The 15,141-nt window shown below is 41.9% G+C and overlaps 1 protein-coding gene across 1 annotated transcript in view; it reads left to right on the forward strand.

Moving 5' to 3' along the window:
- Window positions 1-15,141, forward strand: part of MORC1 (MORC family CW-type zinc finger 1) — a 94,964-nt gene that overhangs the window by 25,398 nt on the left and 54,425 nt on the right. The window contains exons 10-14 of the mRNA XM_077817282.1: window positions 7,281-7,360; window positions 8,685-8,758; window positions 9,981-10,054; window positions 13,316-13,453; window positions 14,105-14,253. Coding sequence (XP_077673408.1) covers window positions 7,281-7,360; window positions 8,685-8,758; window positions 9,981-10,054; window positions 13,316-13,453; window positions 14,105-14,253 — 515 coding nt within the window. The remainder of the gene's footprint in view (window positions 1-7,280; window positions 7,361-8,684; window positions 8,759-9,980; window positions 10,055-13,315; window positions 13,454-14,104; window positions 14,254-15,141) is intronic.

The following is a 15,141-nucleotide window of genomic DNA, read 5'->3' on the forward strand; positions in this document are numbered from 1 at the left end:
TAAAGTGCTACAGAAGTGCTATGGGTGGGAGAGACCAGAATGTAAGTGATCCAGAAGTTTGGGCTCGCCCCTCTCCTGAGGTAGACATCACTTCTTTTCAGGCCGCCTCATTGCCAGTCGGCTTTCCCCAAATGTGGACACCCAATGTGTGACTTTCCATTCTGATGAGGTTCCTTGGAAGGAGCTGTTGCTCCACTGTAGCTCAGAACTATGTTCTGACACCTTCTTGTGCTCTCCAGCATGACTCATTTCTTTCTAGGGCATTTCATCTATCAACCAACAATCTGGGAGGACAGGCTTTTGGTAAAGCCAGCTCTGTGACCTCACAAACTTGTGTGGGGAATAGCTGTGGCCACTTTTCATCTTTGTGCTTTCTGTATAAGGGTTTTTGTTTTCTGCCAATGAGAAGTGGCTTCTGTAATTTTCTCGCTGTTGGGTGCGTTGTATGGGATCACACCCTATATAGTTAATTTTCCCCTCATGCATTTCTGCCTGGTAACTTCTGCTTCCTGCCAGTCATTATTAAAACCCACCCACACTTCCTGTGTTTTAAATTCCCTGATTCTTAGGGCTTTCATGGAGAGAATTGCTGGTGTTCTACAGTACAGTAATGAATCCTGTAGCTGGTGGGACACATGCATTTTTATGTCATGGGCTGACAGTTTACACATCTGATCCCTTGCTTTCATTTGATCCACAGAAGTCTTGAAGGAAAGCCAGGTCAGACAAGGGCACAGGTTCATCTGACAGTTAATCATTGGCTCATATTTTGTCTCCTTGACTTCCATGAGCTTATGAAAACTTCCACTTCAGTAACCACATTCCCTCCACACCCCCAGCCATGTAACCTCTTGGTTTGCTGATACTCCTGGCTATGCATTTATTTTTTCTGTACAAGATTGTTTCCATTTACCTCTCAGATATTCCTACAGTTTTCAGTGAACTTCATATTAACTAACCTTTCTTCTTCAACCTGTGTCATGAAATCACAGATGATGATAATAAGGGGGTGCAAATTGTCAGTTTGCATCAAGACCTTTGAAACTGCTCCATCAAAACCACAACAGCTAAAATATCATGCTGAATTGAACACTGTGCATTCAAAACTTGGCTTTGAGAGCAACTAACAGTCTCTGTTAGAGGTCATACTGCCAGAAACATATCTGTATTCATTTATAACTTTGCCATGTGGGCACCCACAGGTTACTACATTAATATGGTAAGTTCACCACCCCTATTAATACTGGTTGGTACATTTGATAGTAGTTCTGGATGTTCCTGTGTAGGAGAGTGAGAACTGACAAAACCAATTGTGTAACAATATTTTCTGTTGCTCGTTCCTCAGTCCACTCAGATTTTCTGCTAATTTTTTTTCATTAGGAAATAAGTTATGGGGACTAGTTATGTCCCTTGTGATTTTTTGCTTCCTCCTTGTTTCAGCAGATGGAGCTATACCATCTAATTTTCCCTTGTACAAGAGCTAAGAGGAAGAAGTATAACAGACACAAAGAAGTATAAAGAATAGCTCTGTGTAGCTCAAAAGCTTGTCTCTCTCACCAACAGAAGTTGGTCCAATAAAAGATATTACCTTGCCCACCTTGGCTCTTTAAATACAATACTTAATAATTTTCTCCCTTGGAACTGGAGGTTTATGGTCCATCCTATATTTTAGCTTACTAACATCTTAAAGTTAATATTAATGTTAATGCATATATTTATACTGCAAGCTACTGGAAGCTGACTGTGCCTCTATTAGTTTTAAATGTCTTCAGTATGTAATATATCATTATGGTTTCTCATTATCATACCTGTGAAAGGATAGTTAACAGACTTTCTGGCTGGGCTGGCCATGGACCTCTTCAAACAATAGTAAAAGGGCTACGTGTATTATTTTGAGGACGCTTCACCACAGATTGTGTACAAATGATGAGAAACATTGAACAATATATTATGTTAAGCTTACTAGTGCAAGATTAAGTACCAAGTAACTTACAACGTAACTTGTTTTTTTCCAGTCTGGAAACTTCTCATTGTTTTTCCAAGGCATTTCCATAGAAATCTCAAGTCCTTTGGTCAGTCTATTAATTGGAAAAACCAATTGGTTTCTTTCTGTTTCTAACTTCGAAAACCTAGATACTGTGTTATTAGATGACTTCTCTCCCGAACACACTAGACTAGGTACCCTCTTGGTGTATCTCTCTGATACCACACTAAATACAAGATAAATGTTTGCAAGACTGTTTTATATTATTATTCTTAAATAGTACTTTTCATCCACAGATCTCAGATCTGTTCCAAATCACATGAATACTTAACTTCAAACTTGGTATTAGGAAGAAGTGTTCAAATGAAACAACATTCAGTTTACTAATTTTCATTGTGTAGCTAGATTTTCATTTAAATGCTTACAGTTTAGATCAGATTCTTCAAGGTAATTAGGAATTCATGAAATCCACCCTCCAATTATTTTTTGTACTTCAATATAACAACAAATCCATTGGCAGTTACTGGTTTCCATATTCATAGCTAGCTTTACTTTGTTTTTTAAATAGCATAAATTGACAGACTAGAGAGTGCTGTTACATAAATACACTCTTCTGGTTATTTTCACAGAATCATTAGTTAAAGACAACCACGGGCTTGTCTACACTATGGGCACTCCAGTGGCATGGCTACAGTGGAGTGGCACCAAAATGTAGACACTTTCTACAGTAACACAAAGGATTTTTCCATTGCTCTAACTTGTCCACCTCCCCGAACAACGATAGTTAGGTTGACAGAAGCATTCTTCCATTGACCTAGCTGTGCCTACACTGAGGGAGAGCGGTAGGTCAGCATAGGTACAACGTGGATTGTCACACCTCAAACCCCCCTAGCTATTCAACCTAAATTTTAAGTGTACACCAGGCCTTAGTAATGAGACTAATTCACTTTTCAGATGTTGGCAGCGTTGTTTGAGTGTATCCCAGCATGTTAAATAGTTTTTAATGTCTAAGAACCCTTTTCCATTTCAGCTTTATCTGGAAAAAAATGCTTCCTGTATTAGCAATCAGTAGTCTATCCAAATTTCAAACTAATGCTTGAGATCACAATACTGTATTGCTGCATTTTTTAAAAAAAATACAAAACAACTCTAGTTCCATCTCTTATATGCAAAGTTGTCATAATGACATCTCTTTTCACCTTAGTTTCCTCCATTGAGCAGTTTGGCTGCAATAAAAAGGACTGCAAGGCACTAAAATATTAATCTGCATCGTGAACATTTACAAACTTGTTTGTACGCTTTTGGTTAAAGGCCATTCCTTAATTGAAATTAGAGTCATTAGAGTGATTTTCCTGAGGATAGTAAAAACACACATGTAAATAGGTGACAGTATAAAAAGTAATTGACTTTAAATATGCTGTTATAAAAGTTGTCCCCCGACTCTTTAAAATCTGATACTTTATATATACACAGTTGCATGTGGAATACTTTTCACTTGAAGTACAAATTCCTTTTATGGATGATGATAAGCAGATAATGTCAAATCCTGCTGGTTGGTTAGTACAGTTAACTTGAGTGATGCTATGTGCATGAGTAAGGTGAGCAGTTAATTGCTCCAGTGGCTTGAAATAGTTGTGTTGGTATGTGTTAAACTATGACATTTTGGAATTCACCCAGGCCAGTACGGGGTTGGGTCACCATCTGTTTTGTAACCCTAGGTATCTTGTGGTTACGCAGTGTTGGTCCAGAGCTCTCACACCAACAGGCTGGTAGCAGCCCACAAGCCTCGCCCTACTGCTGGGACCAGTGCCTTTCCCTGGACTCCCATAGAGAAAGTGTTAAGTTTGCTGCCTCTGAGAGACCATGAAACACTCCAGCCTGTCAGCTTTCTAGAAGCACACACTTTACTGACCTTATACAGCTCTGATTGTTTTTAGTGAAAGCAAAATGAGTTTATTAAAAAAAGAACATGGATTAAGTGATACCAAGTAAAAGGGATAAAGGTAGCAAATAAAAGTGAAAGCACACATCTTAAAAACTAAACAATCTAGAAAGATACAGTCTCTGTTCCACATGATTCCTCTCATCCACAGTCTCCATTCCAGATTTTACTGGCCAGGAGCCATCACAGAGATCAAATTGCTTGCTTCCTTAGTCTCTTTCTGTTCCTTTTATCCGTGTAGCAGACCGCAGACTCACTGGTGTGTTGCCTCGGGAATTAGCTCAATTCCAGCTCTCGGAGCACTCTCTGCCGGCCTCCATCTCTCCTGCCTCAGGCCCCGTGTCCCTCCTGGACCCCAGTTCCATTTACCCGGGGTTCTGCCCTGCAGCAGTACCCCCCACACTCTGTGTCTCCCCTCCCAGGAGACCCCCCTCACCCTATGCCTACCTTGCCTCAGTGGCTACTACCAGTCATCATCTAGCCCCCTCTCATGGGGGCAAACTGCAGTCTGTAATGGTCACTCATCATTGGCAAGGGGGATGGACCTGCAGCCTTTCCCAGCAGCCCCAGTACCTCCCCTGGCCTTTAACAAGGCCTCAGTCTGGGGAGTTGTCAGGCTGGAGCTCCCCAGCTCCTCTTGCCCTTCCCTAGCACTGCTCTGCCCAAGGTACCCTGTGCTCCCAGGCAGCTAGGTCCTTCTCTCTCCAAAGCGAGAGAGAGACTGTTTGCCTTCTGACCCGGCAGCTCTTTTATAGGGCCCAGCCTGGCCCTGATTGGCTGCCTCCCAGCCTTTTCTTATTGTCTCTCAGCCCCAGTCCTCTCCAAGAGCTGGCTTTTAACCCTTTCAGGGCCAGAGCAGGGTGACTGTCCCGCTGCAGTCCCCAAAGGGATTTTCTTTATCTTATAAGTCGGGAAGGACTCCTCTGGATTCAGTCTCCACTGTTTCACTGGGATGCAGGAGCCACATTAATTCTCTGTGTCTAGAGTTCAGGATCAGGACAACCCCTGCTGATGCAGCTTTAAATCTTTGTTTACTGCTAATATGTAAATTGAAGTAAACCCACATTCCTTTGTCTAGAACAAACCTGTTTATCACCTTTACAGAGGCTTAGCTGTCTGGTCTTAAATATGTTCTAGTAACATCATACAGTGGCAATTCATAACTTTACATATAATGTTAACACACACATGCATTTTACAATGATATTAATAACTAGTGTGTTATTAGTTTTCATATAATACCTTACACATTACCTTTTGGATAAATACCATGTCAACAGAGTGTTGGGTGTGGTGAGTTATTTGGGTCTGATGAGAGACAATGTACCCAAAGCCACTGTGCTTTAAGGGCTCTTAGGGTCAGAGGTGGCAGGTTTGTAGACATTTTGGTGGTGCCCAGAACCCGCCCCCCAAACTCCCTCCCAGGGCCTTAGGCAGGTGGGGGGTGGAGTTTGGGGGGTGGGAGGAGGTCTGGGGTGCCGGCCCTGGGCTGGGGCAGGGGATTGGGGGGCAGGGTGCAGGCTCTGGGAGGGAGTTTGGGTGCAGTAGGGCTGAGAGGTTGGGCTCTGGGATGGAGTTGGGGTGCAGGAGGGGGCTCCGTGCTGGGGCAGCGGGTGGGGGAGCAGGTGCAGGCTCTGGGAGGGAGTTTGTGGGCAGGAGAGAGTGTGTGGGAAGGGGTGGGGGGCAGGCTCTGGGACAGAGTTTGGGGGTGGGAAGGGGTGCGGAGGGAGGGGGTGCAGGGGTGGGGCCTGGGGATGAGGGGTGTGGGGTGGGGCTGGGACTGGGGATGAGAGGTTAATGATGCAGGAGGGGGCTCAGGGCTGGGGCAGAGGGTTAGGCTGCGGGGGATAAGGGCTCGGGCTGGGAATGAGGGGTTTGGGGTGTGGGAGGGGCTCAGGGCTAGGGCAGAGGGTTGCGGTGCGGGGGTGTGAGGGCTCTGACTGGGGGTGCGGGCTCTGGGGTGGGATGGGGCAGGGCTGGGGATGAGTTTGGGGTGCAAGCAGGCTTCCCCAGGGCTGGGGCCAGAGAGGAGGACTCCCCTCAGCCCTCTACCTCCCAGCAGCAGTGAGCTCTTGGGGAGGGCCTCTCCCCCCCCACCCCCCAGCAGCACGCTCACCCCGCATCACAGTCACTGCATGTGCTCCTGTGGTGGGTGCCGGGGGGGGGGGGGGGGAGGGCTGCCATCACGTGTGTGCTTCCTCCCCTGCTGCTGCCCCTCACTGTAGCCTTACTGGGGGTGAGGGATGGGGCTGCCCCTTGCCCAACATGGGGCAGGAGAGGTGACTGCAGGTGAGGGGGCCCTGTGCTGGTGGAGGGTCCCACCGGAAAAGGGAAGGGTCTGAGGCAGAAGGGCAGGGTCAGGGTTAGCCTGCCCTGCCACTAAGGGATGGGGGGCACTAGGACCCTGCAGCAGCAGTTGATGCCCAGAGCCAGCAGAGTGGAAGCACCCAGCCTGGAGCTGCAGGGGAGAGGCAGGGATGCTGGGGGGGAGCCTGGGGAAGGTGCGCAGGGGCAGCAAATGGGGGCCGGGAGACCCTCTGGGGAGGTGGGGGGGGGCAGCTGGTGGGGTCGGGGGAGAGACTGGACCCCAAACATTGGTGGAGCCGGGCCCCAGGGCCCTGAATATTGCTGGAGCCTGGGCACCATGCGGCCCATATAACTTGCCGCCCCTGCTTAGGGTATGTCTACGTTGCAATTAAAACCCTCGGCTGGCTTGTGCCAGCTGATTCAGGCTCAAGGAGCTGGAACTGCAGGGCTGTTTACTTGTGGTGCAGACTTCCAGGCTCAGTCTGCAGCCTGACCTGTGAGAAACTTCCACCTCACAGGGTCCCAGACCCCAGGCTCAGGCCTGAGCCCAGAAATCTACACTGCAATTAAACAGCCCCGCAGCCCAAGCCCTGCGAGCCCAAGTCAGCTGGCACAGGCCAGCCCCAGGTGTCTAACTGCAATGTAGACACACCCCCTACAGTCACATAAAGACATCATAGGTATTCTGGATACAAACATTGTGATGCATGTATTCTGGATGCAAACATTTCCCTTTAGTGCCATGAATTTCAAAAGTGCATCAATCAATCTTTGTTTCAAAAATAATATTACGGAGGTGAGATGAAGTTAAAGGTTCTAAATTGCTTCTGGGAGGTAGTCTATCTACAACTTCTTTAGCACTTATTAGCATATACAAAGTGGCAGTTTTGTGGCAGACCTTGTTGGCATTGGCCTCTGAGAAGGTAAATTAATCCGAAGGTAATGTGCATTATAACATGTACTGCATAACATTTGTTTGCTCCTGTGACTGCTCTGATGTGTGTTGAAAATGCAGGTCATAATGATTTTACCATTCTGTCGTAACAGAATGTACCCGTACATCACATCATCGTTTAAAGGCACTGCAATGGAAGAAATAAAGAAGGCAGAAGTGGATGTGAAGATTGGTTTGTAATATCCTGAACTAACCATTTTTAGTACTATAACTTTGCTTTTTATTTCAAAATTGTGGCTTAATTATGCTAGTAGTAAAACTCTTGTGAATAGAAATCAATAACACTTTTGTAGCACTTCATATTTTTATATGCTCACAAATATTAGCTAAACTCCCACAACTGCTCTGTTGTGGTTTAAAATATAAAATACAGAAAAAAGCATAGTCACAAATTTCTTTGCAAGGTAGGATGGGGAGTTTTAATTAAAGAAAGCAAGGAATCTAAAGAAAAGTAGTGATCCTCCTCCTAAATCCGAGGTCATACTGACATGGTGGGGGGACTCTATCTTGGGAAGCAGTGACTTTGAAAATGATTTTGGGAGTCATGAGGGATAATCAGCTGAATATGAGCTCCCAGTGCAACACTATGGCCAGAAGTGTTAATGAAGTCCTTGAACTCATAAAGAGGGGAATCTCAAGGGGGAGTACAGAGGTTATTTTACCTCTGTGTTTGGCACTGGTGTCACTGCTGTTGGAATACTGTGTCCAGTTCTGATGCCCACAATTCAAGAAGGATGTTGATAAATTGGAGAGGGTTCAGAGTGCAGCCATGAGAATGATTAAAGAATTAAATAATCTACGTTATAGAGATAAACTCAAGGAGCTCAATCTATTTTAGCGTAACAAAGAGAAGGTTAAAAAGTGAATGGATTACAGTCTATAAGTACCTAAAAGGGGAGCAAATATTTAATAATGGGCTCTTCTGTCTAGCAGGGAAAGATATAACACAAGCTGACAGCTGGAAATTGAAACTAGACAAATTCAGATTGGAAATAAGGCATACATTTTGATCAGTGAGTGTAATTAACCATCGGAACAGTTTACCAAAGGTCATGGTGAATTCTCCATCGCTGAGAATTTTTAAATCAAGACTGGATGATTTTTCTAGAAGATATGCTTTAGAAATTATTTTGGTGAGGTTCTCTGGTCTGTGTTCTTCAGGAGGTCAGTCTAGATGATCAGACTGGTGCCTTCTGGCCTTGGAATCTATGAATTGTCTGTAAATCTAATTTAGTGACTAAGTATGTTAGTACCTCAGGAGGTGCTCACGTGGTGCAGTCTCCGTCATTCACTAAGTGCCCTTTATTCCCAGAGATTTCAGTAAGACAGAGGATGTTCAGCACCTCACAAATTCATAATCTGAGATTTAAAACATTTAACAGTACCAAGTTGTCATGGTGTTTACCCAGTAAATGTTTTCTTTTCCTGTAGAGCCAGTATTTTATGTCTCTAAGCTATACTTTAAGTAATTGCTTTGTTTTGCTTATGTTTTCTAGCTGAACAAGCTGTAGAAGAAGCTAAGTGCCAGTTAAAGCATTTAGAAGGATCTCTTCTGCATGAAGTCAGTAAAGTACTATAGCAATGATAGTATTTCTTATGCATATTCAGAAATATTGCTTGTTATCACTCTGCAGTAGCCCATGTTTACTGGCCACAGGTGTCAGTGTGGAAAATGAACAGTAGTAGCTTTTTTGGAAAGGTACCTAATTTCTTCGGAATGTAATTTTTCAAAAAGATAGGCTAGAAACAACTGTAATGAAAGGCTTTTGAAATTTAGCTTACAAGTAATATTAAACACCAGGGAGGATACACAGAACTACTTTTCTGTCAATTACGTATGTCCTATTATTGAGGAGTTTTACAATGATAAAGTGCCTAGTTGCACTGGTCTTGGATTCAGTTACATTTCCAAGTAAATATTTTAAGAAACTTCCGCCTATTGGTTGCTTTTAAATGTGATAATTATAATGCTTATGTATGGAGATTTTGTATTCATAGAACTAATTCTATGTAATAATATTGCTCCCCCCCACCCTCCCCCTTCATTGGTCCTCCAGCCTTCTGTCCCCATGCATGCATGTAGACTTGAATTTTTCATGATTTGCCAGTGAAATGCTGAAGACAAGGCTTGGTGTCAGCAGAAGGTCATATGTCACTTGCAAAACGTGAAATTGTGGGAGATGGAAGGAGGAGCAAGTGTGGTGATTAATTCTCAAAATCTATTTTAAGGATCCATCACCTATAGCGTAACTTCATCTTTCCATTCCAAAATATTGTAATGATTGTTTCTTTCTCTTATAGAGTGTCACTGAAATTGGTGTTTGTTCTTTTTTGACTGGCCAGAATCACCGATAGTTTTTCTCTTGTGTGTTACCCTGCCGTTGTAGATAATTGACTGCTCTAACTTACACTCCATGCCACTGGTGTTTGGGTGCAAAGTCAAACAGACCAGAAACATTGAAGTTTCATTCTGTGGCCTCAGATGTATATAAATGGAGGAATAGAGTTAATTAAAACCTACTGCCTTCTGCTCCACTCCTTGGGGTATTGTGCTGTGAGCAGCAGAGTGAATATTTAACACTGATTCTAATATATCCTGATTTAATCTCCAGTACACTAACTGTGTCTGGAAGCATCAGGGTTGTTAGCAGACTGTAGTGACAAGCTTTGAAGTAGGGTGGGCTCTAGAATATTCACTTTTTCAGAATGGGAAGCAGCTTGAAAAAAAACCATAGGGTATTAATCGATGCTAAAATAACTTGTTTTACTGCTCTTTCCCCTAAATGGAAAAGTCTGCTCAGCTTGCATTACAGGATGCTCTAGGAAAAGCAAAAAGAAAGCGTGAGAAGCTGCGGGAGAAACAAAGGCAAGATGTGAGACTATTTAATCAGTGTTTCAGAAAAAGTGGTTGTGTACTGTATGTTGTAAATGGTGATTTGATCCAGAGTCTGATACTTAAATAGTGCTTTCTCAAGTTGCAACTGTTCATCATTTCAAGGTGCTTTTCAATTATTTTGGATGCTCCAATCCTTTCCCCTTTTCTGGAAATTTTTTTAATCCTTGTAATTTTTTGGTTAAAATCTTTTAGAATGAAATTCCTTTTATCTATTTAGATACTTGGGTTATGTTTCCTCCCATACATCAGATGAAACAAATATTGTTTAATATTTATAATATGGCTACAAAAATTTGGAAGAAGCTCAAATGTTGGCTCTCTCACGTTGAGACGTTGGAGAATAGGAATAGGAGCATGCTAGAGACCTATGGCCATTGATCCTGCATAAAAACAAGTATTTTTAGGAGTCTGCTTCTGTCAAACCCTGACAGTATTTTAGGGTGTGCTTGAGCCTATAACACCTATCTGTTGCCTAGATTAGAGTCAACTGCTTCCTTTTCTAGTTAATATCCACAAACAGCAGTTCAGATCAAATATCCGCTCTTCAGGGAAAAAGTGAGATTTGTAGTCCCTCGGTGTGGGTCCTTTTGGGCAGCCAGAGGGAAGCCCAGAGGCTAGATTATATTTTGTTTACCAGATCATCTTCACCATGGGTCCAAAGGGTGCCCAAAATTTTTTCATGAGGAAATTATTATTTTGTATCCTACAGGTTGACATTTTCAGTCTCCTCCTCAACAAGGCTACAGCATAGAATCTTCTTTAGAGCATGCAGTAGCTCTTGTCTCTATTTTTATGACTTGCAGATTGCAATTGAACAGAATGTAGGACATTTCCTCCACATACAGGCAAATTTGTCAGACCAGGAGTACAACAGAAGGAAACAGAGATTTACTTCAGTGTCCAAAGAAGCTGGAGATTATAGGCCTGTATTACCCAGGTTGAAAGATATAAAGTAATGTCCATCTTCAGGCTGATATTCATAAGGTCAGACATTCAAGCAGTCAACTGAAGGCATTCCCCTCTTTACCGGATCTGAGAAACACATACTTGCACTTAAGTGGGGTTTTGTCTGGTCTTCGAGCCACTTACATAAGCATGTTGCTGCATTATAATGCTAATTAACACAATGGATTGATATTAGGTGAAGTGGATATCTCACCCATTTCCCCATACCCTGACTGCTAGAAAGGAGGAAGTTTTCCTTCTTCATTGTCTTCCCTCCTGGCTTTTGGGAAATTATTTGCCCTCTCTATTCTTACCCAGCTACTATCAAAGATGCAGATCTTCCCCTTTTTACTCCTGCTTGAAGAGTATGATGTGATTACACCTACCTGTCTTTTGTTTTTTCCTTATTAGACTCTGTGCTTATTACCTAGCACGGGCAGAACAAATGGAGTGCTAATCAGATGCCCGGATTTTGCAAGAGCAACTTGTGGGCTGAGACTAATTAATATGAGATGGTAAAATCTTCTTGGGTGTGGCAATCCATACCAACTATCTAATGACCCATGGATATGTCCATATATAATCTATAAAGTGGTGGAATTGGGTTCAAACCTTGCTCAGAAGAGTAATCTCTGGCAGATGGATTGTCTGGTGTGTAGGGACAATAACAAACAGTGGGTAGATTCCTATTTCACTGGGTTTTCATTCCTTTGCTCCCCACAAAACCTTTCACAGTATAACTAGACAGTTTCACTCTGTGCACTCTGTCAACAGAAACTTTTAATGGAGTTTCAGGGGAGAGCAGGTATTGCAAAGAACACACTACTTCAGTCAATGCAGCAGAAAATGTCTTTGGTTACTTTGCTTTTTTCCTGCAGGACAAGTAATTCTATCACATTTGCCTCTTTGCTTCATGGCTTTAAACCTCAGTTTGGTAATACCGCCTCTGAACACTGCATCACAATGATGTGATGCGCAGGGTTATTTTAAGACTTCCTGGGAATGACCCAAGAATTTTGGAATTGATAGCAGCTCTGAAACAAAACGTTTATAGGTTTGTAGGTTCCAAGACCACAAAGGACCATTGTGATCATCTAGTCTGACCTCTTCTATGACAGGCCATAGAACTTCTGCAAAATCATTTCCGTTTGAACTAGCGCATACCTTTCAGAAAAAACATCCAATCTTTAGCTATTGGGGAGTCCTGTATAGAGTTGCCTCTTTAGATAATAGTGAACACATTCTTGCTTCTGTGATGCCTCACTTCAAGGAAGGCCACAACTGTCATTTACCGAAAGTAAAATCCTCACTTCCTGGAATCTGAAGGTCACCTGTAGTACATGGCCTTTGTGTAGTCCTTTAACTGGATAATGTTACATTTTCTAATGTTACTGGCAGATGCAGCATACAAGTAGTGATATAGATAGTAGTGATATTACATGGTGGTGCTTACCTTGGAGTTCTCATACCAATTTTAATACTTTCCATTCCTCAGGCCTACCCCCACAGAATGTGGTTTATGTTAGTTGAAGCTCCTTGTTCATGATTAGTTTCTTTGACTGTGGTAGCTCCTTGCAGAAAGTTCTACAAAGCCAAAGGGCACTTTAACCCTCCATTCTCCAGTAATTGAATGGGAGGAAACATGAAGTGTATGGAATGATACAAGTCAACTCTGAGAACAAAACTGGCTAATTTTCTGTTGCTTACTAATGGATGATGGTTACAGTATGCCTAGTTTAAAAAAAAAAATCCATAAACCAGAAACTTTTTGAAATGAAAACAAGTGCCAATTTAGTAAGGCATTTTTCCCTCTACAAATGCAATGAAAGAATGTCTTTAGCTGTTCTCATGGTGATAAACATGAACATCTTCATAGCAATGGCTTTCAGTCTTAATTTGGAGGCTAACAGCTAACACTGTCTTCATTAATGTCAAGCTGCCAAAGTGCTACTTGGTTTGTGTTTGATTTTAAGCAGGAATTTTCTGTTTTCAAAAATGGGTGAATGTGATCTGCCTCTCATCCATTTCCAGTATACAGACGTCTGTCCCATCAGTTTGAAAACCCAAGAAGCATGTTAGCCGTTCAAAGTTTGGATGTTTTTGTGGTTGATATTACATTTTTATCATTTATATTTCTGGCGAAAGTGAACTGTCCAATCTCTGTATCTCCTAAACCAGATTAACAGTGGCTATTAAACTGGTAACAGTAAGTAAAATTAAATTAAATTAAAAACTTTAAAAGGAAATTTATAAAAGAAAACTGCTTGTTGATTTTACACTGCTCAGAGAATTGAGGAGGCCAAAGAAGCTCTATTTAATGTTTGGAATAAACATCGAGAACAGAAGTCATGATGGAATGTTCATCTATAACAACGGTCGCTTGGTCAGAATGTATGAGAAAGTGGGACCACATCTTAAACAGGGGTCTCGGTAAGCTTTGTTTGTTTGTTTGTTTGTTGATCAGGTTTAAAATTTTGTTTTAAAATGCAGGTATTTTGAATACTAGCAGGAGTCTAAAATCCATGATCCCACCTGAAAGAAGTTTTTTCCTTTTCAAGCATATGCACAACATAGATTATTTATATATTCTTGAGAGTTATGAACATGCGTTAAGGGAAGAATAGAGTAAAGAATAATGTAAAGAATAGAGCAGTTCTCAAAGTAATTTTTAGAGTAACTCACTATTGTTGAATTTCTTATTGCAACTTGGGAGTTCTTGAATTCTCAGTTTCTCTGAGCTTTTACCTGCATATAAGTATTTCTCTCTTTATATTCTTCAAATCCTGGTGTCTGTTCCTTTCCCTGTCCTGCCACTTCTGACATGTTCTCACATTTTAGAAAGTAATATTTTTGAGGTTTATTTCCTGTACTCATTTGAAATGAAGTAACTTAAATATAATTCTGCACATGACTTTGATCAGACAGGATACTAGTCTCAGTTTTCTATTAGAAAAATATTCCTTAATTTGAAATACCTGTTTCTAAAGTGAGTCAAGGGCAGCGCAAACTAAACAGATGAACTTGTTCTTTGAACTTGGACCAAAATGCTTTGAAGTGATGTTATTTCGGTTTCAGCGGTGGTGCAGTTGGAATGGTGGATATGCCCTTAGAAGCCCTGGAGCCAACACACAATAAACAGGCCTTTGTCAATGTTAAAGAATATAACCACTTGCTGACATCCATGGAGCATTATCTGATCCAGTACTGGAAGGACATTGGAATAAGTAAATCTTTATTGTTTAGCCTGGCTTATTTTATATAGCTATTAAAAAAAAATCTGTGTCAAACTGTTAATTGATCAAATGCATCAGATAAATCGGAAGTTGGATCCGATTGTAGCTTTTAAGAACAGCCACCTGAGGGAATCAGTGTGTACCAGACACTGTACCAGTTGCAATTCCTAGAGGCATGCTGTGCGCAGAAAATAGAGGCAAAGAGATTACTCACTATTCAACTGTTGCTGCCTCTGGGAGCACACACAGGAGCAGAGGTTGCACGTAAAGTACTTAGATATGGAGTTGAGATGAAGGTGCTATAACCATGCATGCTGCCTTTTCAAATGCTAATCCTGGGATCTGGTGGTGAGCCTATGTTGGTCAACCAGTTGAGTTCAATTTGTGTAGAGCCAGGATGACAAAGTGTGGACCCAAATGGGTGTCCAGCTGTAAGAATCAAAAGTACAGCTGGAGGAATCCTAAAATGCAACCTGAATTTGCTCTTTCCCAGTAGCCACAGGATGAAGACAAAGGAAACCAGGTGCAAATTTTATTAGTAGTGAAATCAGGCAAGCATTTTGGTTCATCTAGTAAGGAATTGGAAGTACAACCAAATATTACGTCTATTCATTTTTTAGATAAATTGATTCTACATGTATTTACAAATTTGATGTGACCCTTGCTGTGTCCCAGTTCAAGCAATGGTGTTTTAACGAATGCTGTAATCTGCTTTTTGTATAATTTATTCATTAATTTCAGTGTGCACTAGAAAACTTCTATAGTGTGAAAAATGCACAGAGCTCCTGCATCACATCTTGGTTTTGAAAATAAACAGATAATTTTGGGTAGCTTTCTTGTCTTATAAATAAAAGATGCAATATCACTATTTGTTTAATT

This window comes from Eretmochelys imbricata, chromosome 1, assembly GCF_965152235.1.
Source record: "Eretmochelys imbricata isolate rEreImb1 chromosome 1, rEreImb1.hap1, whole genome shotgun sequence".
NCBI classification, from domain to species: domain Eukaryota; kingdom Metazoa; phylum Chordata; order Testudines; family Cheloniidae; genus Eretmochelys; species Eretmochelys imbricata.